Genomic DNA, 27,161 nt, shown 5'->3' on the forward strand with positions numbered 1-27,161 from the left:
ACAATACAATATATTTATTTTAAAAAATATATAATATTTTTCTCTGATTTTGGTAAATTTAAATAAGATGAAATCAGTTAAAAAGCTCTGCCGGTAAGAGTGCATATATGAGAAAGTAATACCATTCACAGCTGTGAAATATGCCAAAAAGACAGTCAGTTACAGCTGCTCATTTTTATTATTGAAAAGAATATTATGAAATATCTACTGATAAACCATAATTTCAAAGTCTACAATTTATTCCTTTTTTGTTCGCAGAGAAATATTAAGAAGAAAAACTGCATCTGTTAATCGATCTCGATAGAGTTTTTAATTTTCGAAGTAATAAAATGAATACCTTAAAACGAGCACTATGCAATTTTCTGTATTTTACATTATTACAGTCTGTGACATCATTTGAAGTATACTGGAATGTTCCTACGCAGCAATGTTTAAGAAATTATGGCCATGATTTTACTAGAAATTTAAAAACTTATGGAATTCTTGTGAATAATGGAGATAAATTTCAAGGAGAACAAATCACAATATTTTATGAGTCTCAATTAGGCTTTTATCCGTCAATTTTAAAAAATGGAACTTGGGTAAATGGAGGTCTACCACAGGTAAAGCAAATTTAAATATATATTGATCATAATCAATTAAAAAAATAAGTAATGCTTAAAAAATTTAAATTTTCTGATTAAACCTTCTCTCTTTCCGGCCTTATTTTATTTAAAAAATCAAGCATTAAAATGTCATTTGCATCGCTGCTAACTCTTCCGGTTTTCCGGGAAGATTTAATTTTAATATTTAAATTGATAGCAAATTTTATGATTTGATTAATAAATTTGATTGATGTTAACCACCATTATTTCATGACGTGCTAAAGAGCAAAAAAATTATTAATTTTACAGTAAGAAAATAACTTATTTTCACTTTTATATATATGTTGGTATTTTGCTGAAAGAAAATATGCTATTTTCATTAGTAAATATATGTATTTTGCTGTAAAAGAAAATGTGTTATTTTCGCAAGTAAATATGCATAAATTATATTTTACTACAAGAAAATTTGTCATTTTCACTAATAAATACATTTATAAAAAGTACATATTATTGTTTTTCAATAAATGGGAAATTTTATTTCAAATGTTAAGGTATTTATTTTTATGAATATTTTGAAATTTGTGAATCAGCAGTAGTTTACATCTTTTGGTACGCTCATACGAAAATATATTTATCCAAAACTTTTGAATGCTCTTGTATCTACACATGATGTGATTCGATTAAACTACACATTTAAATTTTTTCACTATATTTACTTTAGACAGAAAGTATTATGTAGAAAAAAAAAACACTTTTCTAAATTTTCAGAATGGTTCTGTTTTTTTTTCCTGCTTATATTAACACTTGATTTTTTTAAACCTATACACAGCTTATTTCCCTGACATTTCTTTCTTGTAAATTTTTTTATACCAAAGATTTTTATTTTCATTTTAGTATACCGAAAAATATATTATTATTTAACAAATGCTGAAAAACATAACATTTTAAAATATTCATAAGAAAATAAGTGACATACACATCTGATATAAAATTTGTCTCTATTAAAATAATATTAATCTAGTTTTTATAAATACTTAACTGTATTATGATACAGGATAAAAAAAAAAAAAAAAAACTACATTTTCTAATGCTAAAAATTTAAAAAAAAAAATGTTTGCTCTCAAATACAGTTTACATCCCAAAATCACACGTGATGTTTAAGTACATCAAAAACTTAAAAAATCGAGCGAAAAAAATCGGCGAAACTTAAAAAATTTCTACATACTGTTCATCAATTCAATTGTTACTTAATTAACATTGAAAAAAACGTTTCTCAAGCAGTGCAAATATTAGTAGCTATGCATTTATTTATCATTATTTGAAGAACAAAAAAAAAGAAAAAAAAAAAAACAGAAAGCATGTTCTACTTTTTAATTCCCATATGAATATATAATGAATTCTAAAATGAAACTTATGTATAGTGCACATTTGAACCCATATATATTAGTATTTTCTTTCTTTTAACTTAGACTTTAATTATGAGTGAAGACATGAAAATGTTACGTATGAGATGAAAATTCAGAGACGATATACGCTATTCTGTTGCAAGGGATTAATTTTTTTTTCTCCTTATAATTATAGTATGTATTCAATATGATAATAATAAGGGTTGGAAATCTTATGACAGCAAAAGTATTTTTGGAAAAAGAATATACATTTCTAATGTTAAATAAATGCATTTATCAAGTGAAAAAAATAAAGAAATTTAAACCATTGTGGTAAAACAATTATTACTTCAAAATTACTTTTAATGTTAAACTATTTTATTTTTAATTGCAAAAATTCTGTCTATACTTTTTTTCTTTTCTTTAATGAAATTCCAGAGTAACGGCAGTAGAAATGTTTACAATTTGTAGAAAATTCTGTGTAAGCCTTTTAAAACCCAAATATTAAATTTATTCTTAATATTTAATAAATTAACTTCCGTTTTCGTTTACTTTATAATTCCAAAATAATCCAATTTATCACTTACATAATATGGAAACTTCTCGTTCTTTATTTAAATTTTTATTTACGCTGTCAGTCAGTGGCAATTATTTTGAATAACATTTTACCTTTCACGGAAGTTAAAATATCTTTACAGATTAAATGTTAAATACGTATAAAGATGTTTAAGTATAAAAGATCATTTTTGATGAAGCAACTTATTGACACACCAAATTTAATGGATGAGTATAGTATCATAAGTTTTCATGTAATATAGTATCATAAGTTTTCATGAAAAGTAATATCATAACTTTTCCAAGAACCAATATTTTAAATATATCGTAAATCCTTTTGATGATGAAACTCATGCAAAATATAAGAAATAACATTATATTTTTCCAAGAAAAAAACATTTTCTTTTTGAAATATCAATCCTTTTTGATTAAGCAATTTATTTGCTTATATACTAAAATATTAACAAGTATAGTATTTGTTTAATAAGACATTATATTTTGAATATCAAACTTTTAAAACAAGGTCACAACTCGGTGAGTTATTTTTAGAATATCTATTTTTCAAATTATTTAGAACGGAAAAAATAGATGTTATAGTGAGCTAATGCTAATTAAATATAGTAGTTAAATATTTATTAAGTACTGAAATCTAACGCAAAACGTGTTTTCTCTGAGTTAATATTTCTTTATTTTGACAGACATAGATTCTTGGGAATCAAAATATAGTGGATAACAGCAATTGGGGAAATAAAGTTACGAAAGTTTAGTCAGGATTATCGTTAGAAACTTTGGGCCCTCTTTTATCGATACTTCGAAATTATTTAACTGAATCAAAATAATTTTATACATAACTCTAAAACCTGTTTATCCAATGATAATTACATGCAAGAATTTATTTTTAAAAATTATTTAATTTATAAATGTTCGAAAATATTTTGAATTGTAAGGTATGCAAAATATCACTGTATTTTAAGCTACGTGATTTTAAATGACAAAATTTGATCGATATCGGCCAAATAGTTTCCGAGTAATGAAATTTTTTTAAAAAATCTTGTTTTTGACTTTAAATTTCTAAAGAAGCATTTTATAAATTTTGCTTAAAGTTGGTATTTATTTTTAATATTACATAGTTTAAAATAATCTACAAATAGTCATGTCTTGAAATTAAAAAAATTCGATGATTATTAAATAAAATAATAATCATTTTTAAAAAAAATTTCCGGTGGAATTTTCAATGAATAAACGAGTTTCATAATTGTGTGAAATCAGTCGAAAAAAAAAAACAAGATATGTGTATTCACAGAAAGTCTAATTTTTGTCTGATTTCGTAAATTAATAAATAGTTTGCATTAATTAAATAGCGTGTTGAGACTGATTTTTCAAATTTTTGTACGTAAAAACTCGATCCTTTAAACAAAAAAAATTAAGGGTGAGTTTTTTTTTTTTTTTTTGTTTACTGTACAATTTTGTTCGTTAATATTTGTTTCCTGATAATTTCTAATGGATTTTATTCAAATCGAATAAAAATTTTTAAAAATTGTACCATTTGCAAACCACTACGTAGTTTTTCTCTTTTTTTTAAAAAAAATAATAAAATAAATGAATTTTTCTCATTACCTATGAATATTTAGTATTGAAACAGCATTTTAAATACAAGAATAGTGCTCAACATAACATTATTAAATAATCTTTCGTATTTTTAAAAAAAAATTACTATACACTTATGTATTTTCACGTACTGTTTTGTTATGTACACGAACATTTTATAAATATGCAAATACCTGTTATAAATTAGATAGCGAATGAGAATGTTTGGACAACCTTTCTACAGTTATGTACACAATCCTTGCTCAATTTTTTCCGTAATTTTTTATTGTAACTCTGTCGATAAACAGCTTATCCATGTAATGTGTTTGAGGCCTTGGTATGCTTATTATTTTAAATGACATAAAAAAAATGTGTCAAGTATGTCGCAGATTTTTTATTTTTGTTTTGTGTGTGAATTTAACTCACAGATGCATTAGAGCAGTGTTTCTTAACCTTTTTGGTATAATGGACCCCTTTTAAAATTTTTTAAGAAGTCACGGACCGCCCCCCTGAGAAAAAAATAATTGCAAAAACCATCCATTGTTAGAAAACATTTAATTTTATTATTTTAATAGTATACAAAATTTTTATAATTAAAATTTTTAATGTGAAGGTTGCTGCTGCTTTTCCTTAATTAACAAATTGAATTGGGGGATAGTTTTCGACAAAGCAACGCGCATATCATGTTCAACATTCAATCGATTTCGATGTTTTGTTTTTATTGTCACGAGTGCGGAAAATCCCGCTTCGCAAAGATACACCGTAGCAAACGGAATTATAGCTGCCATAGATCTCTTTACAAGCAATGGGTAGGCTTCCAAACGTTTTAAAAATTAGGAGTAGTTAGCGGACCCCCAAAATATGACTCATGGACCCCTTAGGGGTTCATGAACCACAGGTTAAGAAACCCTGCATTAGAGGAAGATCACTAAAGTAATTTTGCGTCAGCACATTGGTCACTGTGGTTTGGGCATAGAAAACGAAATAATTAGCAAGCTATAGCGAGTATTCAAATCTGGATCCTCTGAGTTAAAACAGTCTCGTGCATATTTAAGCATTACTTTAAGTAGCAAAGTAGGAATTACATTATCAATAAGCAATATATTTATCAAATATAGTGTGGAAAAAAAAAACGGACCTCTCTGAATAATTTTTGATCTAATGATCGGATCTTTACGTTCTAGGACTCATTTTTAATGGTTCAAAGGAGTGACCTCAAATTTCCTAATTAATTAGTGAAGACGATCTTTTAAGCTACTGAATAAAATACAAAAACGTACTTTGTAGTTTGAATTTTCGTTCTTTTGATGATAGCGTATCATTCTACCATAAAAAAATAATGGGAAATAAAAGCTTCGCTTAATTGGAACGGAAAAATAGCGTTTCATACCTTATAGAACTTTTCTCAAACAATTAAAGCAATAAAGTTACGAGTTTTGCAATTTTTAGATAGGTAATTTAATAACGTACATTTATAGGAGCTTAGATTTTTTAAAATTTATTCATTATAATTATTTATTTTTGTTTAAATTGACAAAAACCGATTTTGATGGAGCTGAAATTGTTTTTAAAGTAAATCAAGTTAAAACAAAGACATATTTTTCAACAATTTAAAAAGACGAAGGTACTTTATCATTTTTTTAAAAAAATGCTGAGTGCAAAATTGTATTGATACAAATTAGTCAGAAAAAAATCTATTGGAATTCTAAAATACCAAGCATTATATTTCTTAGAACTCTAATTTGACAACGATCTCCTATTTTACATGTTTTAAAAGATATTGACAAGTAGAATATATTACAACTATATCCGCTTAATTGGGAAAATTAAATGACAATGATTTAAAGAATATTTTACTCCCCCCTCTGTCAATAATTCCTTCGACAATTCGTTCGCGAAAGAATTTCATCCGTGAATAAACTAATTTTTGATAAACTTCTTGACCTCAATGGTAGTTTGAAAATGTTAAGAAAAGAAAAGTTATATCAAGTTATTAAGCAGTGTGAATACAAAAGATAAAATACAAAATGTGAAATATCGGTTGTGAAACATCACTCTTGAAAAATAACAATATAAAAATAATACTCCTTTTTTCTACTTTTCTTTAACGGTTCGTCAGTATTTTTTTATCAGCATTATTAAAATCAATCAGCTAAAAGCACAGGCCCTTAGCTCAGCTCATTAAAGTGTCGGAATGTTATAGGTTTGATACTTCCATGGGACAATGTTGTTAATCACGACGGTTCCCACTTTTTGACAGTAGTGTTCGTTGTTGTGGTTCAACTGTGCAATATTTTGCTGGTGACTTAAATAATTAATATGAATAATTATTGTAATGATGAAAGCTTGCTGCTTCCTTCATTAACCGTATCGTTGATAGTGGAATGGATGAATGTTCATTTTGGCCAATATTGAATGAATAAAAACAATAACGTTTCCAGGAAATGATGTACAAATCGTTGCTTGTAAATTTAGATTTTATTAAGCATAATTTTGTAAATTATGAAATGGCCATTTCTTCAAAAAATAAGAAATCCCTTAAAGGGATGAAATAGGAATACTCTCTATTGAGAGATCATAAAGCCAGAACAACATTTCTGACCGTTAGAAAATTAAGACTGGGAGGCCCAAAGGGCTCCCAGCCTTCCAATTTTGAAATTAAAAGTGAATATATTTATTCTCAACGGACAGAGAAAGAGTATGGGTAGGAGATCCAAAATTTGGCGATTTATCATAATATATCATAGCCAAAAACAAAGCCAACTAGCATGTCCACATGGGTTAAAAAGAACACCTTGGCGATCACGAGTCGCCAACAAATTTATGTGAATTCTTATAACCATGCAACCGAAACATTTAGCCGTTGGAAAATTAAAATAAAAAGTTATAAATAGATTTTTGTTTTCGATTAGAGGCGACAGTAAATTTATATGTCTGCATAATAATGAAATAAAAAGAAAGTATCCGTTACATTGATCTGGAAGAGAAGAAATAAATATTTTATGTTCGTTTAAAAAGATTAAGTTTTTGATTTATTTTAAAAATAATTCTTCCATTAATAAAATAAGTTTAAGTAATTAAGGATATTTTAAAAGATAGAAAATAAATATGTGTATGCCAATTCTGGCATCACATATATCCCCGCTGGACACAGAAAAAAAATATATATACATATATTTTTTTTTTTTTTTTTTTTTAAATTGGATCTCCCCCCATGTAACAAAAAAATTTTATGCATTGAAACATAATATATTCAAGGAACAAAATATGAAATATACACTTATGTATAATTAAATATCAAAGTAAAATTATTATTCAAAAAAAAATTTTAGAACATACAGTTGTAGTTCTAAGATATACTTTTAACACTCAAGTTACTAAATATCATATGTAAATGTTCTGAGCTATACATGAAAAATTTTTGCTGAGTATTTAAAATGCTACACCTGCTTAGCATTGTCATGACCTGGCCAGGATATTTTTAATTTCTCTCAACTCAGAGAGAAGAGCAAACTTACAATATTATTATTTCTTCATTTTTGTACAAGTCCTTTTCTTGAGAAAAATAATTTACTTCAGTTTTGTTTGCCTCCATTATTTCAAACTTATATATTTCAGCATGAAAAAAAATCTGAACATTTTATTATGTTCATCTAAATATTTATACTCAGCAGAAAGAATACTTATCTTTATTTTAAACAATTATTAAATAGCTCATTTAAAAACATTCACTAAAAGTTGCATTAGCTTTTCACAGTAAAAGTATTTAAATCAAAAAGTAGTATTTTGGTGTGTATTACTTGTATTAAATAACCCTTTTCTTATGCACAGGAAAGTATAAATATATTATCTTATTTCAATTCACGTTTAAAAAAAATTTAGGACTGAGTAACATGTCCAATATTGTTTATAAAAATTCTTGTTGTTACATTATTACAACTTAGAATCCATGTAATCTTTACGGTTGTTCTAAATTTAAAAAAAATATTACCATTGAATTAATTATTCATGTTTATTTACATTGTAATAAAAAAATCTTATCTCTACGTCACTTAATGAATTTAATTACCTGGCGCCTAAGTAAAGAAAATCACCATAAATCATTCCGCACAGATGCCTCCATGCAAAACAACAGCAACAATGAGATAGAGTTTAATCAATATAGATATCAAAATTTATTTTTACTGCACTATAGTACTTGTTAAATGTGAGCATGTGGTTGAAATTCAATTAAATATATAAATACAAGTATTATTTATGAATTCCATATCTTATAAAATATTCATTGTTTACCAACTAATCCTAGAATGCTTTGTGTTAGCATCCATTGTGCATAAGGGTTAAAGATTGAAATATAAAAATTTGATGAGTTCTTAGAGTAAACAATATCTTTCATGTAAATATTTATATTGCTTGAACATTTAATCAATCATACAGTTCTTCATATTTTAACTGCACAAAATTATCTTTACACCAAAGCTTTACTGTGATTGCAACTTGTTTAAGTCTGTTTTCATTTTCACATATGAAAACCAAATAAAAAAATATATACTTGAAATGCAAAAATAGTAAATATATAAATTGAAAATACACTTGAAATAAAAAGATATTTATATGAATGGAAAAAAAAATGCTTTACTTTATATTTGTAAATAAAATGTTACTGCCTTTACAGCAGGAAAGACTCGAAAAATCATATATCTTTCATTCACAAAACCAAAAAAAAATTTCTAAACAATTCTATTCCTTAAATTGTAATGAGATTTATAATTATCATTATTCCTAGAGACATTATCGTTATCATTTAAATGTTCCTTTCTTTTATTCATTAATAATAATCTATCAATATGTATTTTAAAAATCCTACCATGATGATTATCTAACATTTGAATTGAATATGTTACATCAGTATGCTTTTTAATAACCTTGTAAGGACCAGAAAACTTTTTGTTATATTTATCCCTTGATTTAATATACACAATATCATTAGGTATTAAGCATCTGAGTTTTGATTTTTCATTATTACTTTTGTTTTGTTTACATTGGGCGTCTGCAATATTTTCATAAGTTTTATCATACATTTTATTTAAATCCGAAAGAATTTTATCCAAATAATGACCTTTATCTATTTGTTGTACTTGAATATCGGGATTATAAGTATCAAAAATCAATGACAAATTTCGACCGAAATGTATTACATTAGGTGAAAATCCAGTTGTGCTATGCTTAGCACCATTATACAAGTTTTTATGAATTCTTGCTGCATTTTTAAAATTTATGCCATCTTTCATTAAAGAATTTATTGTTGATTTTATGCTGGTATTGATTCGTTCACTAACAGAATTAGCGGCAGGATGTGCACAGGTAGTGTGATTCATTTTAATTCCTAATGACTTTGAAAAGTATTCAAATATTTCTGATGTAAATTGAGTACCTAAATCTGTTAAGATCATATCAGGTCTGCCATAAGTGCAAATATATGCAAAAAGACAATCAGTGACAGCTTCGGTAGTAATTTTTGTTAATGTAAAAAGTTCTAAATGTTTGCTGAAATGATCAATAAGAGTTAAAATATATTGTTGATTAGAAAAAGGTCCTACTATGTCTAAAGAAACAAATTCAGATGGTCTTTTGGGAATAAAATTATTTTGTAAAGGAGCGTGAGGTATTCTATGATGTTTATTTTCCATACATTTGGGGCAAGATTTAACAAAATTTTCTGTATCTGAATACATACCATACCAAAAATATCTACATTTTAAAAATTGGTAAGTTTTCTTAATTCCAAAATGTGGAAGATGAATTATTGCAAGAACCTTAGATATTAAGGATTTAGGAACAACAATGACAGGAAATTCTCTATCATTTTCCATATGTACATACATTAATAATTTAGTGTCAGAATCAATAAAGTAATGTTGATTCGATTTAGTGAATTGTTTGTTTTCAATATTGCTATAAATTTTCTTGATATTTTTATCTAATTTTTGTTCAATTAAAAATGTTTGATTAGAAATTTCCAAAAGGGGGTCTTTGTTTACATTGGTATTATTTATATAATTTTGTTCATCATCATTAGAGTTTTCAATAAATGGAAATATTTCATCATTCACTTGAAGTAATTGAGGATTACTACATATGTCCTGTTGGGGAGGTTCTTGTTCTAATCTACTAAAATAATCTGCCAAAACATTTTTGACTCCAGAAATGTGCTTAAAAGTAAAAGAATATTCGCTTAACTGAATTAACCATCTTGTAGTTAAGTCCATGGGAGAAGAAGTTTTCTTATAATGTTTAAGGGGTTTACTATCAGATAAAATAATAAAATGTCTATTATACAGATAATGTTTAAAAGCCAAAACTGATTTTACTATAGCCATTAATTCTATTTTGATAGCAGGGTACTTTCTTTCTGCATTTTTAAGTGTTTTGGAAAAATATGACACAGGAGACAGTTTACCATCAAATTCCTGTAAAAGTACACCAGAAATAGCAAAATTTGAACCATCTGTATTTAAAATAAAATCTTTATCCCATTGTGGGAGTCTAATAAATGGTTTATTGAAAAATATCTCTTGCAGAGAATTAAAAACATTTTGATGTTCTTGAGTCCATTTAAACTTAACTTTAGGGGAGGTCAAATCAATTAGCGGTTGAATCTGCTTAGCATAACATGGAATTAAATTTCTATAATATCCACAAACACCAATGAATTTCTTAAGTTGTCTTTTAGTTTTTGGAATAGGAAAAGATGTAATTTTAATGATGTTTGATTCAATTGGTAAAACTTTCTGTTCTGATATTTTAAATCCTAAATAATCAATTTCTTGAAGGTGAAATTTACATTTACTTGGTGATAGAGTTATATTATATTTAGTTAAAACAGAAATGAGAACCTTTAGTTTTTCTACCGTTTCCTCAAAAGAATTACTTGCAATTACTATATCATCTTGATACGCGAAAATTCCCTCTAGTCGAGTTTCCTCAATTATTGAATCCATAAGGGCTTGAAAAGTTGCAGAAGCTGTTTTTAAGCCAAAAACTAATCTTTTATTTTTAAAAGTTCCCCAAGGGGTTGTAAATGCTAGCTTATCTTGGTATTCTTCAGGGAGGTTCAATTGCCAAAAAGCACTAGGAAGATCATATGATGAAAAGAATTTATAATTAGATAAATTTAGAATGATATTTTGAATCTTAGGAAGTGGGTAAGCCGAATGTTTAACAATGCTGTTAATTAATCGTAGGTCTAAAGCTAATCTAAATTTTTGTTTTTGTTTGGGGTCATTAGTATTCTTTTTCTTAACCAAAAGCATTGGGCAAGACCACTGTGTTGCACTTCTTTCGATCAATCCTGCTTCGACCATTTCATGCAATTGCTTAAGTGTCTCTTGTTGAAGAGCTTGAGGCACAGGAAATGGCAAAGTGCGAATAGGATAATCATGAATAAAAGAAATTTCAGGTATTACTTTATCTGTGTGCCCGAGTGTCTTTAAAGATTTTGAAAAGACTTGATAATTTTCTAACAATAAATGTTTTAATTGCTTTTGTTTTGCTTCATCAAGATGACCTAGCTGGAAATCATCTTCTTTCAATTCCCTTTTTCTTAAGTCCACAATATCTTTTGTTGGTACGATTAAATTTAAAAATTCCTGTCTTTTAGTTTGGTCTAGTTCCTGATTATTGGCAATAGAATCATTTAAATTTAATTTTGAATAGTCATAATCTTGGATAGTATCTATAGGATACATTTGACCGATAGCTTGTCCTTTATTTAAATGTAAAGTCTCTTCAGATTTATTTTTAAGAAAAATATTACAAACATAGTACTTATTCTTTTTGTTATAGAATCCATGAAAATTTTTAACTTGTTCTAAATTATGTATTGAAGAATATATTTCAATATTTTTATAGTCTATTCTTGGTTCAAAAATTACATTAGTATTCAAAGGATTCTTAACTATTACTTTAGCATAAATATATTCTTCAGGATTCAACAAAATTTTATGATTTAGTACAGCTTGTCCATTTTGTTTAGTATCCAAATTTTGTTTGTTTACATTTTGTTTATTTACATTATGAATTTCTCCACAAATATCCGACACAATATCTCCATCAAAATCAATGTCTACATTATCCGTAGTTTGTTTTTGTCCTATTAATGGTACTTTTTCGCCATTAATTGTTATAAAATTGCCCTTAGGTGACAATTGAATGTTATGCATTAGCATAAAATCATATCCCAATATCCCTTCAAAAACTGAATTATCTAAATGTGTAACAAAAAGTGTATGTTTGTATAGTTTGTTGTTAATTTTAAATGAGATTTGAATACAACCTAAAAATGAAACCTTAGAGTTTATAGTACTAATTGAAACTGAACGAGAAATATATTTATATTTAATGTTATGTTTAAGTTTATTAAATGTTTCATTAGAAATTATTGAAAGAGAAGAGCCTGAATCAATCAGAAATGGGGCAGAATAATCTTTAAGTTGTACATTAATGAGGGGTAGTTTAGGTATTTCATTGTGTACATTTGCAATAATTTCATTAAATTCATTAGTTTGAGTAAAACATTCATTTTGCATTTTTATTTTATTAACTGTTTGGGTAAAATTATCTTTCTTTTCATTAATGCTTGACTTAATATTAGCTGATGACACAATATTAGGTGATAGCTCAAATGCATCAGCCTTATTTGAGCTAAAATTTAGTTTAAATTGGGGTTAAAAGTGGTGGCATTAGGATTTGGATAAGTTTGTTGTCTATTGTCATTATTATAGTTAGGATTATTATACGAGTGATCTCCATTATTTTGGTAACTTCTATTAGGGTAAAATCTATTGCTTCTAAAGTTCCTTCGAGTTTGAAAATTTCTATTATGTTGATTAATCTGCACATCCGATTGAGAAATATTCAAAAATTCTCTACAAAATTTCATAATGTGACCATGCTTGCCACAGAAAACACAAAAATTCTGCCGAAAGGTATGTTGGTTATTATGATAAGGGGCTTTACGATAATTACTAATATTCGAATAAGTTTTCGATTTAAAATTTCTATTTTTGTTTTCAAATTGTCTCTTATTTCCATCAGATTTATTTTTATTATCATTATTATTTGAAACAATATTGTTTATCTGCTCTTTTAAATTTGAAATCTCCGAATTTAGATTTAAGATCTCATCATTACCTTTAAATTGGTTGTTAATAGCTGAGTCTATATTCTGAAGTTGTTGTGCTCTTTCGACAGCATTCTCATAACTTTTAATATTTTCTTTCAAAATTGTGACCTTAATATCATGAGGAAGAGCTCCCATTAGATGCGTGTACTTTAAAGTATCAATTGCATCTGAATCATTTAAGTTAGGATACACTTTATGGAAAGTTATGTTTATCCTATGAGCTAAGGATCTTATTGTTTCCTGAGGTTTCAACAAAATATTATTCAAAGCAAAAATAGATGAATTATCATCTTGTCTAAAAAAATCCAAAAATTTATGTTTTATTTCATTCAGTGTTTTCATTTTAACCAATGAAGGTTCTTCAATATAAAATTTTAAAGCATTGCCTGAGATTAAAGATCTAAAAGTTGCAATAGCTTGTTCTTCATCTAAAGAATTTATCTTAACATAATCTTCTAATTGAAGAAAGAAAAACTTTGATGTGGTTGGATCACCAGCAAAGGGTTGAATATGAAAGTTTATATTGTTTTTACGTTTAGACATATTTAATAATCAGATAACTTAAAATTATATATAGATATATAAAAATGAAAAATAGTTATACCAATTAAAATATCAAGTTAAGAAAAATAATAATCATTTTTAAAAATGAAAATATAACAGCAATAATAAATTGTAATCATTAAAATAAATAGAATATAAGATATTCATATTAAATGAAAATTAATTCCAAAAATACTTAATGAGAATAAGAAATAATTGCTTTAAAAAAATGTTATGCATTGAAAATATTAAGTACTGAATCTGTAAAATAATCAGTTAGAAATTGAAAAGCACTAAATGCAATAATCTAATTGTGTTAATTTAAAAAAATTTTACTGCAAAAAAAAAAGCACTGCAGTATGTGTAAAAAAAATTTCTCTCCGATTTTGATGAAAGAGAGAGAGAGAAAAAAAATTCACTGTTGAGAGACACACACACAGTTGACTTTCATCTTTTCAAAGTGAGAAACACTTTCTTGAAATTCTTTTGAAACAGACACATTTGCTGGAATTCTTTTGAAACAGACCCGAACACTCTTAAACAGGTAAGGAACACCGTAGAAATTGATTTCAATCTTTTGGAAGAATATTATGAGAAGCACAGAAGACTCGTTTTTCAAACGCACTGGTATGCTGCTGATGACATTCGGAAATTTTTATCAGGATCTTGAAGATTTTGACATCGGCTGTAGTTTCAAACAGGATGCAAATAGGAATGATACATGATGGACGTAAATATTCTTACAGGATACGTTTCCCCGTCATTAGGCACCACTTTTGTAATGATGAAAGCTTGCTGCTTCCTTCATTAACCGTATCGTTGATAGTGGAATGGATGAATGTTCATTTTGGCCAATATTGAATGAATAAAAACAATAACGTTTCCAGGAAATGATGTACAAATCGTTGCTTGTAAATTTAGATTTTATTAAGCATAATTTTGTAAATTATGAAATGGCCATTTCTTCAAAAAATAAGAAATCCCTTAAAGGGATGAAATAGGAATACTCTCTATTGAGAGATCATAAAGCCAGAACAACATTTCTGACCGTTAGAAAATTAAGACTGGGAGGCCCAAAGGGCTCCCAGCCTTCCAATTTTGAAATTAAAAGTGAATATATTTATTCTCAACGGACAGAGAAAGAGTATGGGTAGGAGATCCAAAATTTGGCGATTTATCATAATATATCATAGCCAAAAACAAAGCCAACTAGCATGTCCACATGGGTTAAAAAGAACACCTTGGCGATCACGAGTCGCCAACAAATTTATGTGAATTCTTATAACCATGCAACCGAAACATTTAGCCGTTGGAAAATTAAAATAAAAAGTTATAAATAGATTTTTGTTTTCGATTAGAGGCGACAGTAAATTTATATGTCTGCATAATAATGAAATAAAAAGAAAGTATCCGTTACATTGATCTGGAAGAGAAGAAATAAATATTTTATGTTCGTTTAAAAAGATTAAGTTTTTGATTTATTTTAAAAATAATTCTTCCATTAATAAAATAAGTTTAAGTAATTAAGGATATTTTAAAAGATAGAAAATAAATATGTGTATGCCAATTCTGGCATCACAATTATATATTAATTTTTCCGAAATTATGTTCATTTTACATAAAGTTTATCTTAAAATGTGTTCAAGAATCTCTTATAAAATTTTTATACATACAATATTATCTTTTAACGATGTAAAACTTCATATCGGGTTGAGTAAAAAGTTTTCCGCCAGAAAAAAATAATCGCGTAAAATGATAAATACATACAAAATCAGCAAAGCTAATGAGGATAGTAATTCAAATCAACAATGGTCTGCCAGCATTTGGACAACTTTTTAATCTCTTCTGCGAATAACTGTGTCCAGAAAGCGATCGACCTCATTTATGACCTCGTCAATTGAATGGAAGATTGTGCCATCAAGATGCAGCTGCAGATGTAAAAACAGATAGTAATTCGAAGTCACCTTGTCTGGCTGTATGGTGGATGTTGCATCAAATCCCATTCCAGCGTGTAGAGCGTCCAGCCGGTCATCGCATTTGCGTGTGGCCGGGCGCTATCTTGAAGAAAGAGAACTACCTTCCGTCTGAACTTTGATTAGCATATTGCTGTATATTGTTCAGTTGATAGCCTGCCCGCTTTTCAGGTACTTTTCATAGATAATTCGACAATCCCACCAGATACAGAGAAACACCTTCTAGTTAGCGTTTGTCTTGCAACCGAACCAACTGATTCCCCGGGTGCTGACCACCCTCCTTTTCGGCTTGTATTCTTGTAGTACACCCATTTTTCCTCACGGGTCACAATTTTGTCCGGAATGTTCTCTTTTCGTTGATCTCTGAGCAAAGCCAAACAGAGGCCGCTTTTCTCTTGTCTTCAGCAGTCAATTTGTGAGGCACCCAGCGGTTAAACTTAAACGTTAGATTTATGTGTTTGAGAGCACTAACTATTGTTTTTTTTAGGTAAACGTCAATCTCTAATGCAATAGTTCGTGTTGAAACATTTCTGCCTTGATCAATGATTTGCTTTAACTCGTCACTATCAACCTCAATAGGGAGGCTAGAACGTAGTTCATCTTCAATGTCAAAATTCCCAGCTTTAAACTTTCGAAACCAAACTTATATACCAACCAACTGTATCATAAGAAACAGTATTGAAACCTAAACTTTCAAACATTTTTTTGTGGCATTCAGTTGCACTGAGTTTATTTTGGAACTCATAGTACATAATCGTTCTGATCTGTCGATGTGATATCTCCATATTAAACACTTTTTTTGGTGCACAAGATAATAAAGTTTTGACGAACAAATTACACAGTTGTGTAGTTCAAACTTTTAATTTTAGAATGCAAAAACCAGTTTGGAGAAAGGTTAACTACCACTGGAATGGCTACTGTTAGCGCGGAGGTATCTGCCTTTGATGGAAACCTTTATACTCAACCCGATATTTTGTATAATCTTATTTTTACAGCATAAGAAATATTGTATAGAAAAAGAAAACTACACTGAGTACTGAGCATTTCACTTGACACTTTGACTGTCAAACATTATGCGCATTATATATAAATGCATTAGTTGTCTTTTCTTATATTGTGTGTATACATAGTTTAGGTGCTCATTTATCATCTAATGGATACTTTGTCTAGTACCCTGCTTTTTCGATTTAAAAAGGGTTTTGATTTTTCCTTTTTTTTAAAGTACCTAAAACTATTAAAACAAACGTGTAAATTTTAAGAATTCACTGACAACAAACAGGAATTATTGCTCCTTGGCCTTTTTAAAAACAATATTACATTTATTAATTTTCAGGCAGCAAATATTTCAAAGCATTTGCAGAGAGCTGCTGAAGATTTACAAAATACCATTAAAAATGAAAGTTTTAATGGAATTGGTGTCATTGACTGGGAAGCTTGGAGACCTTCGTGGAATTTCAATTGGATACCCTTAGATATTTACAGAGAAAAGTCAAGGGAGTTTGCAAGAAAACAAAGTTCAACTTTGAATGATAAAGAAATAGAAGAATTAGCAAAACACCAATGGGGAAATGGTGCTAGGTGATAACAGAATTTAATTTGTTAGTAACAATACTTTATTTAATATAGATTTAGCGTTAATAATCCTTATATGTTTAATATCATATACCTTAGATCTTACATGCTAGAAACACTTGAACTTTCAAAGAAATTGAGACCATCTGCAAATTGGGGCTATTATTTATTTCCTGACTGTTACAATTATGTGGGAAAGAAGCCTGCAGATTTTGAGTGCTCCGAAAAAGTGAAAATTGAAAATGACAAGTAAGTGAATTTTCATTTAGAATATTTAAGATTTTTACAAAGAAATTTTAGATATAAAATTACTTTAAACTCAAAATCTATGGATGGTGTTTTCTACACAAGGGTGCACTGCAAGCTCTAAATTGCCTATACTAAGGATTACTGTTTCTGGTGTATTTTGAAACCATTGGACTCACAACGTGATTATTGTGTTTTGAGACTATCTTGATCAGTTTTTCTTGTATACGTGTATTTGTTACCTGATTTATTATTTGTGTTTAAAAAAAGAACCGTTATAAGAATCGTCATTTGAAGACCTGACAGTTCAAGACGCAAGAATCGTTATAAAACACTTTTTAAACTTGACAACAATAAACCAACTTCGAACTTAACTCCTAAATGTTAATTTGTAAAATGAACTTAATCTCACTGCTGGAGCAATATGCTAACACTAACGTATGATGGTGCACGGCTTGCAACAAGAACAGTAAAAAAGAAATCAAATCGGGACTGCCAAATAAAGCGAGTTCTTTCTAAATCTAGCTACCATGTCATCTTTTTTAACACTACATCTATAAATATCTAAAAAATTATACGAAATATTTATTAGAAAATTATGGCAAAAGTATAACAAATATAGTACTAACGGAAAATTCTAATTTGTTCCGCTCAATTTTTAATAAATGTGGTTCAATTTTCGGTAGTTCTTACAGAATGTTGCCAAATTACCGAAAAGAAAAAAATTTTGAGAAAAAGGAAAAAATCAAATTTTGAGATGAACATTTAATCGAGTAATGCAATCAGTTTTGTAAAAAATAAAGAATTTCAAAAAGCTTTTTCAGATGTTTTGTAAAACAAGTTCAGACCCCATAATGTTAAATTGTACTTTTTGCGTAGTTTTCGCTATATCTCGAGAACTTCATAAGTGGATTGAAAAATTTTTGAAAAAAAAATTAAAATTTTGAATTAAAAAATTAATTTATTCAGAGATAATACCGTGTAAAAAATCATTTTTAGTAAATATTTACCACGTTTTATTATTTTATTTAATATTAGTCGAAAAAATTTTGAGTTGTAAGGTATATAATTTTTTACATCGTTTTAAAGAATAATATATAATTAATTTAATTTTACATGACAAAATGCAAAAATTGAGTGTAATCGGTCGAATAGTACCTGTGAAATCAAATTTCAAAAAAGTTGTATTTTAAAAATTTGATTTCTCAGGAACTATTAAACCATTTTCATTCAAATTTCGTATTTTTCTCTGTAAAATTATGTTCTTTAAAATGATGTAAAAAATTTTATACCTTAGAATTCAAAATTTTTTCGACTAATATTAAATAAAATAATAAACATTTTTACCGTAGTAATATCTTTTGATAAAGGAATTTTATAATTGTGTGTAAAAAGTTTTCAATTAGCTTTTAAATTTCTAGAGATATGGCGAAATACACAAAAAGTAAAATTAATATTAAAGAGACCAAACTATAGAGACTACCACCTGTATTTTTTTTTTTTTGGGGGGGGGGGTCCGAAATCCGAATCCGTTGAAGAAAGAAAAGTATGTTTATATAGGGAAAGTACGTTTTTGTGTCTAATTTCGTAACTTAAAATATTTTTTGCATGAATTAATTAGCATATTTGAGGCCACTCCCTCGAACCATGCAAAATGAGTCCTGGAACGTGAAGATCCGATCATTAGATAAAAAGTTATTCAGGGTGGTCCGTTTATTTATTAATTTTTTCTGTGCACTACACAGCAAAATTTAAATTCTCAAAATTAAGTTACATACAAATTAATCACAAGAAATTTAATTTGAAAACTGTGAAATGGTGGTTAAAAAGGACGATGGAAAAAATCCATGACTAAATAACTAAACTGAAGAAAAATCATGCAGATTAAATTAAATAAATGCTATCAGTATAAATACACCACTAGATAAATTAAATTCTCACTAATATTGTCTTTCTTGCTTCAATAGCAGCAGACATCTAAAAACTCAGTGACGGGAAGAGATCTTTAGTTCAGCGGTTCCCAGTTTTTTTCGGTTACGGAACTAAACAGGAGAGTTTTTTTTTGTTTTGTTTCGGCGGAATCCCGACTTTTAAAAAATAAAGCTCATTAGCAAATGTGAATATGATAGAGAAAAAAAGGAACAATTTGGAAACATTTATAGGGTAGGTAGACCTGCGCAATGGGTTAATGGCGACGGTGTGGGAAACATCCCTAAGGATGATCCGAAGACATGCCACCGCAAATCCTCTGCAGAGGGGATACAGGGAAAAACGAAATTTATCAATTGTTTCATCAATATCAGTCATAAATTAGACAATTGGATTCTTAGATCTGCAGCAGCTTTGGATAAAATAAGCTGAATTAGGGTTTTCGAAATTGAAAAAGATTTATTTTAAACTGTTAATATGGTTTTTGGAAAAAAGAATTCTTAATTTTTGAATTCGATTATTTTATTTTGAATTTCAACGTTCGATGAGAAATACCTCTACATGAATAAGATGAGAAATAATTATGGAACTTTTTGTTTTAAATTTTGTCATTGAATAATTTCATAAAAATAACCGAAACATTAAATATATTGGTTTGGCCTATTAAAGGTTTCAAAAATCAATTGGTTAAAATAACAAAAATCCTAATTAACGTAGTGAATCCTTGTGAATTTTCCACGGAACCTTAGGGTTCCGTGGAACACCTTTTGGTTACCGTTGTTTTAGTTAGACTAACAATATACCGTGCTCCTAAAATATGTATATCATTCCGTAATATTTTTCTGCTAAGATTAGGCAAGTATTTCTGCAGCGGTCCTCTGCAAAAACTTCTCTGTGAAAAGTTAAAACCTTTACGAAAACTTTGTTACACATTATCGCGCTAGCAGTTTTTATTTTTGAAAAATAATCTGCAGAGCCCGCTGCCGTGCTGTAGGGTTTCTGCTACAAGGCTGACGCTTGGTAAAATGGTATAATCTCGTAATTAAAATAATACAACTTGAAATTATTTAAATAATTATGTTGTAAAACAAGCTGAAAGTACTATTTTGAAAATCTATCTTTTTTTATTAACTTACCAAAACATGACTATTTGAATAAAAAGAAATAAAAATTTAACAGTCACCATTATAATTTAAAAAAAAAAAATTAATTCTTCAGTTTGTCTCCAAATATTAGCCGCTGTTATCTTCTATTTCATATTTTATAACCGATAACATAAGAATAGTAGTCAGTCATTAATTAATACACATTATGTCTAACCACATAACAGGTGGGAATACGGGAACTATCTATTAATTAATTTTGCAGACTAAATTCAGACACCCATACGTTTAATAACATAAAGCACATAACTACACAACACAAATTAGTAAAGGCACTAAACAGAATGCAAAGTTTCTTTTTCAAGAGTACTAGTTCAAAATAATTACCCAACTTTCATAAAATGTCAGTAATATTTTTAATAAACAATTATAAAGAATTAAGATACGTCTACTTTGTTGTATTAAATCGATTTTCAACTTAAACTTAAAAAGAAAACATTTAGAATCTTAAAATAATCACCAAAAAAAGAAACTATTATTGAAATAAATGGAATTATAGAAGTAGTTACAGTTCCATTATTTATTCATTAGTAATATTTTTAAGTGGCAATTTTTTTATGCGTAAGCATTTTTATGTGTTTCAAGTGTCAATGGAGGTGGGAAAAATTCAATATCGGGGGGGGGGGGGCGGGAGGGTTCCTTCTCTCCTCTTTTAAGTTAATTTTTTTTTTTTTTTTTTGAAAACTAAGGAAAATAAGCTATCACGACAGGAAAGATTCTTTTAAAATTTAAAAATAGAGCAGCAAACTGGAAAAAAAAAAGTTTTTCTGTAGTGTAAAATTTAAGATTCAGTTACATTCACAATATTCAAGTAATCTACAGTTAAATTTACATTCTGTCAGCTATTCCCTGACCTAAAGGTTTTTGTTTCGCGCTTTATTAGCTGGATAGGAGCTTTTTTCTGATACCTTTGAAATTTATAAGTATTGAACATCTGGAGTTCGTCAACATGAAAAGAAATACGGTAAAAAGTGAAGCATCTTTGAAGCTCGGGAGGTTCCTATATGAAGGGATATTAAAAGAAGAATATTATAATAGGATATTGTTACAAGCAAAGTAAAATTAACAAATAGATTCGCCATTTTTATAACTATTGGTCCAATGATAGGATTTTCATGTACTAGCATGATGCAATCATAATGATTATAGACTAGAGATGTGCTCGGTCCCAGTAAACTTGAATCTTTTACCCGGCCAGTTCCAAGTACTCAGCGCAAATATTTTATTTCTTACCCGGCCTGTTCCGGGTATCCAATAAAATTTTGATTTATTACTCGATTACTATTTTAAACTAAATCTTTAACGTTTCTAAGAGAAATTTGGGAGGACTGTTTCGATGCAGCGGATACTTTTTTTTTTTTAATTTGATTCACTAAAATTTTCAATGTGTTACCCGGCACTGTATATCCGATAAATTTGACCAGGTTCATGGTAACCAGTCTTGAGAATAAAAATGGGTCCGAGAACCCGGGTAACTGGCACATCCGAAATATGGAGCTTAAATATGCTAATTAAATAGTGCTGACGATATTTTAAATAACAAGATCAGGCATAACAGAAGTTTTCTTAGCATAGACATCCCTCCCCCCCCCCTTCGGATTCAGTTTTTCGATTCTCGAAATTAATAGAGTAAACGCAGCTGAAAAATACGAGATCTCAATAGTTCAAAATCCCAAATCAAATATATATTATTAGCGTGTTTCTCCGTATCTCCGAAACTATTTATTTGAATCAGAAAAAATTTGCAAACAAATATAAAACTTTTTTATTCAAAAATATTATAATTACATGCATTTTTTAAATTTTTTTTATCAAATAAAGTCCAAAACAATTATTTTGAATAGGGTATACCAGGTAATTGCCGAGTATCTGGTACACCTCTTACAGATAGTTTTGAAGAGTAAGATCGAAAATTATAAAGGCTTAATAATTCTAGAGAAATGAAACTTTAAATATACGACTTTTATTGCTCAGAAACTATACTGAACCGATTTCGTGTAATTTCGAGTTTTACTCACACTGATCTGCACAAAAATAATAAATTTTTTAAATAACTTGTTTGTTTTTTTAAATGTTTATTTAACGATATGAGATTTGTTATATTCCTATGTTAATAAATTGCGTTATGGCTATTTACATTTTTTTCGATTTCATTGTTCATTCAAGCTAGTTAAAATTTAATTTTTATCAAAAATTAATACACGTGGGTCATAATTATTATTCTGAATATAATTTCTGTAATGCGTTTTAAAACATTGAAATTTACTATGAAACTTTCAATTAATGATTCTATTAGGTTTCTCCAGAAAAATGTATAAAGAGTAATTTAAAAAAAAAAAAAAAATTTCAAAAGTTAATTTTTTTTAAATAATCAGTAAACATTACTGAAAGTGGTTTAAAATCATCTTATTTAAAACTATATACGACCAAAAAGAATTTTTTTTTTTTTTGCATACCAGAGATACACATGGTTTATAATTTTGATTCACGTAATCAGTTTTTGAGATATATAACTAAGACAAATTCAAATAACATCAAGGGTCACAAATCTTTGAAAAATTATCGTCTGACTAAACTATTGGAGCCACATCTGTGAAATTATGGCTATGCTCACATTGTGAGAGTTCAAAAATCCGAATTCATCGAGAAGATTTTATTACCAGATTTTACACTTGAAATAATAATTAGCACTAATAAAAAGTAAAATACTTGCCAGCTTGTCTGGCATGAAGGATAAGGCTCCGAAATTGCGACTTCAAAATCATGATGATCTGCATCGCGCACTGCCTGTTTTTACTTCTCAAATTAGCTAGTTATAATCAATTTGAAGCAAGATGGGATTCAAGTCACCTAGCCGCAGTGGCTCTGGGGATAGAGCGTTCGTTTAACAATGAGGTGGAACCAGGTTGGAATTCCAGCTGTGGCTGGTTGATATTAATTTTACTCCAGGCTCGTATTGACTACACTACTGACGCAAAATCCCCTTGTCGTTGGGCTAATCGTGAGAGGTTTCTCTCTCCATGTAACGCAAATACGGGTTAGTTCCATCAAAAAGTCCTCCACGAAGATCAGTTTGTCCCAGAAGTTTCCTAGTCTTCTGGGTTTGGTTCAAAATTATAAGACACGAAGTTGAACATTGATAGCAGTCGAGTCAGAATTGGGTCGACTGTTCAAGGCCTGTTATAAAATAAAACTCAGTGTCTCAACCACAATACTTTGGATTAATTAGCATACTTAAGGTCTCGGCACATAACTATTAAGCTATAGAAGGTATTATTATCACGTAATATTTGGATAAATTGATCTGAGTTATTATGAGTATTTTTTCTACTGTACTATCGAATAACATATGATATATTTTTTAGATTATCATGGCTATGGAACTCCAGCACGGGCATATTTCCTTCAATATACTTATATGATAATCATTTGGATCATTACACAATGGAACAAAGAAGTTACAAAGATCACGAAAAACTTAAAGAAGCAATAAGAGTTGCACCAGCTGAAGCAAAAATTTTGCCTTACATCAATTTTCACTTAAAAAAAATACTAGTTCCGCAGGTATTTTGCTTTCAAATATGCTTGAAACTAAATAATCTATATTAAAAAGAATGAGGTAAATTAGTAGCGCAGAATTAAAATGAACTTCTTCATTGTTAGCTTGACAGTAAATCTAGATGTCTGCTTTTAAAACATCAAAAAATAATATTAGATTTTTTTATATAAAAGACCGCAAGAAATACAATATGCAAAAATCTACAAAACATCATATTTTTAGAATTACTATAACATAAACTGATTTGGTAATTAAAAGAATGCACAGTAACAAAACACTTTTTTAAAATTAAGATAATCATTTCAGCAACACATCAAGAAAATTAAAAACAGATATCTTTTTTGCTTAACTTTTGGTGAAAGAAGTAAATCTTAAGTTGAAATAGTTTTTTTTTCTTCTCTTTTTTAAATATTTATTCGTCCCGCAATGGACTGATCGTTAAGACACGGTTCCCCGCAGATCACCGAAGTCAAGCATCACTAGCTGCGGTCAGTGTGTGGGTGGGTGATCACTTTTATCAGGACCGAGGGTGTACGGTATTGGTCCTCGCTAAAACTGTTCTACCGCGAAGTGCTCGACTTCGCACACAAGTCGTCAGGCTACCATAGCGGGGGTGCCATCCCCTCTGTAGATGATCAAAATTGTGATGGCATGCCTTCGGATCATCTTCAGCGATGCTTCCCATACCGTCGCTCATAGCCCATTGTGCAGCTCTAGTGCGACGTAAATAAATTACAATAACATATTTATTCATATTGCAGAATCATAAAACTTTAAGATGTTTTTGCATAATTTACTTTCTTTCCTTATAAAATTGTTCAAGATATAATAAAAATGCTTAGTTATTATTCATAGTTTTAACTAATACATTGCAACATTGATCAATTAATTCTCTAATTGTAATAATATTGTAACTAACATTTACTAAACTTACATTAACAGTTACTAAAGAATTACCCAGTACATAACTCATAAAAATACTTTTGTATTGTATAAACTATAGGCTCTTATTCTATGTTGAAATATAGGAAAATTTAATTATTTACACAGGGTGATTTTGAAAGAATGGCAGCTCAGGCAGCAGCAATAGGAGCTGATGGTTTCATAATATGGGGATCTTCCTCGGCAGTTAGTTCAAGAACTCATTGTAACGAAGTAAATGAATACATCACTCAAGTTCTTGGACCAGCTGTCAAAAAAATATCAAGAAACGCAGAGTTATGTTCAAGAACGGTATGCCATGGAAATGGTCACTGTACTTGGCCAAATGATAAAACTGTGACAGCATGGAAAGAATTTTTAAAAGAGTATCCTAGTTTCTACAAAAATGAGATAGTGTGTAAATGCAAAATACTTTATACCGGCACCTTTTGTGGACATCAATTAAATAAATTACCTAATCAATAATTGGAGAACAAATTTTTCTGGGGAAAAATAATGGCTTTAACACCATTATGAATTATTATAAAAAGCTAAAATTTTTGTATAAAGGGATTCAACTGAATAGATGAACCTTCACTGGTGCATAAGCGCAATTTTTAAGCTTAAAAAAAACCGTTTATTGTTGTAAAAATGAAATAGCTCCTTTTTTTATTTAAACCAATATTAATTTGTGCGTGTGTGCAGAGTTAAACTTTAGTGTTTTATAAGCTCTCAACAAGTTATTATTTTGGGCACCGATTTGACTTAATTTCATAGCACGATTTGCACATTTACAATACGCTTCATTTAGCAACTTTTGTCCTTTTAACTTCATGTTATAAACCTTTTTCGGTCTGTTCTCAGACACCAGATCTATTGAATATCAACAAAATACGGCCACAAAGTGTAAACACAAAAACAAGAGAGTAGACATGAATCTAATCCATTAGATATAGTATTATAAATTAGATGTAATTAGAGTGGGTCAAAAATTTGGAGCTCATAAAAATTTAGATGAATTTTTTTAAAAGGATTATTGTTGAAAAGACTTTTTCTTTTTTAATTTCTACTTTCAGAGCAATGTTTTAATTCCTACCTCAAAAACGAGGCAAAAAGCAGCTTTGCTTAAAATTTGAATATTAACTCAGCTACTTTAGAGGAAATGGGTTCTCCTTATAACTAATAAAGTGTATAAATATTATTTAAAATTTTTTGTTGATATTGAAAATAATTCATCTGATTATGAATAAAATTGCATTAAAAAACATTTTTGGATTTAACTAGCCAAAATTTGCAAATGGGCAAAAAATGACCAGTTGTAGGAGCTTTATATCATAATGAAAAATCCCCAGGAAGCTAGTGTATGCCAGACATACTCTCCATCTTTTAGTCAGAACATCACTATGTTATTGAAGCTATTTGCATTACATTTTAATAAATATTTATGATGTAAATGTATTTTGTCTTTGTTCACTTCCACTTGACACATCATAACAACAGCCAACTGCATTAACAAAGTAACTGAAATTAAAAGTAAGCTGACACTTAAGGATATATTTGATCCTGCTGTGTTTATAAATACGATAATTAATTTTCATAGACATAAAGTTGGAATACTTAGTCACCACACATAGGAATAACATGTATGTGACACCAAAAAGCATGAAGGTGGCATTTAAAACATTTACATTTCTGGCCTTATTTAATAAAAAAAAGTATTAAGGCAGCAAAGCTTTTACACCAAGACAAATTTAAAATCAATAATTCTGTTTGCTGATAACCCAACAATGATTAAATTCTGGTACAAAATTTTAACTAAGAAGAAAATAAAAACATATTTGAAGAAAAGCAGGATAAATTTACTAAATTAGTTTGTTTTTAAATAAATAAACAAAAAGTTTTAACTGGAATTTTTTATTTTGATTTAAAAAAAAATATAGTTAAACCAGCAGCATATGCA

General features: G+C 28.5%; 1 protein-coding gene across 1 annotated transcript; it reads left to right on the top strand.

Moving 5' to 3' along the window:
* Positions 1-202: 202 nt before the first annotated feature.
* On the top strand, positions 203-26,655 carry LOC107451035 (hyaluronidase-like enzyme CsHyal). Its single transcript, XM_071187501.2, has 5 exons — positions 203-602; positions 17,145-17,389; positions 17,483-17,632; positions 24,087-24,285; positions 25,331-26,655. The coding sequence occupies exons 1-5, from the start codon at positions 330-332 to the stop codon at positions 25,685-25,687; spliced, it is 1,224 nt and encodes a 407-aa protein (XP_071043602.1). The 5' UTR covers positions 203-329; the 3' UTR covers positions 25,688-26,655.
* Positions 26,656-27,161: the final 506 nt, after the last annotated feature.

The sequence above is a fragment of the Parasteatoda tepidariorum genome, chromosome 11, assembly GCF_982258835.1.
Source record: "Parasteatoda tepidariorum strain Cologne lab strain chromosome 11, Ptep-v5.0, whole genome shotgun sequence".
Classification (NCBI taxonomy): domain Eukaryota; kingdom Metazoa; phylum Arthropoda; class Arachnida; order Araneae; family Theridiidae; genus Parasteatoda; species Parasteatoda tepidariorum.

Excerpts from the sequence above, each read along its gene's own strand:
- LOC107451035 (XM_071187501.2), top strand. The coding sequence starts at position 330 with ATGAATACCTTAAAACGAGCACTATGCAATTTTCTGTATTTTACATTA. Across the intron at positions 603-17,144 it reads TAAATGGAGGTCTACCACAG|GCAGCAAATATTTCAAAGCA; the intron begins GTAAAGCAAATT and ends ATTAATTTTCAG. Across the intron at positions 24,286-25,330 it reads AAAAAATACTAGTTCCGCAG|GGTGATTTTGAAAGAATGGC; the intron begins GTATTTTGCTTT and ends TTATTTACACAG.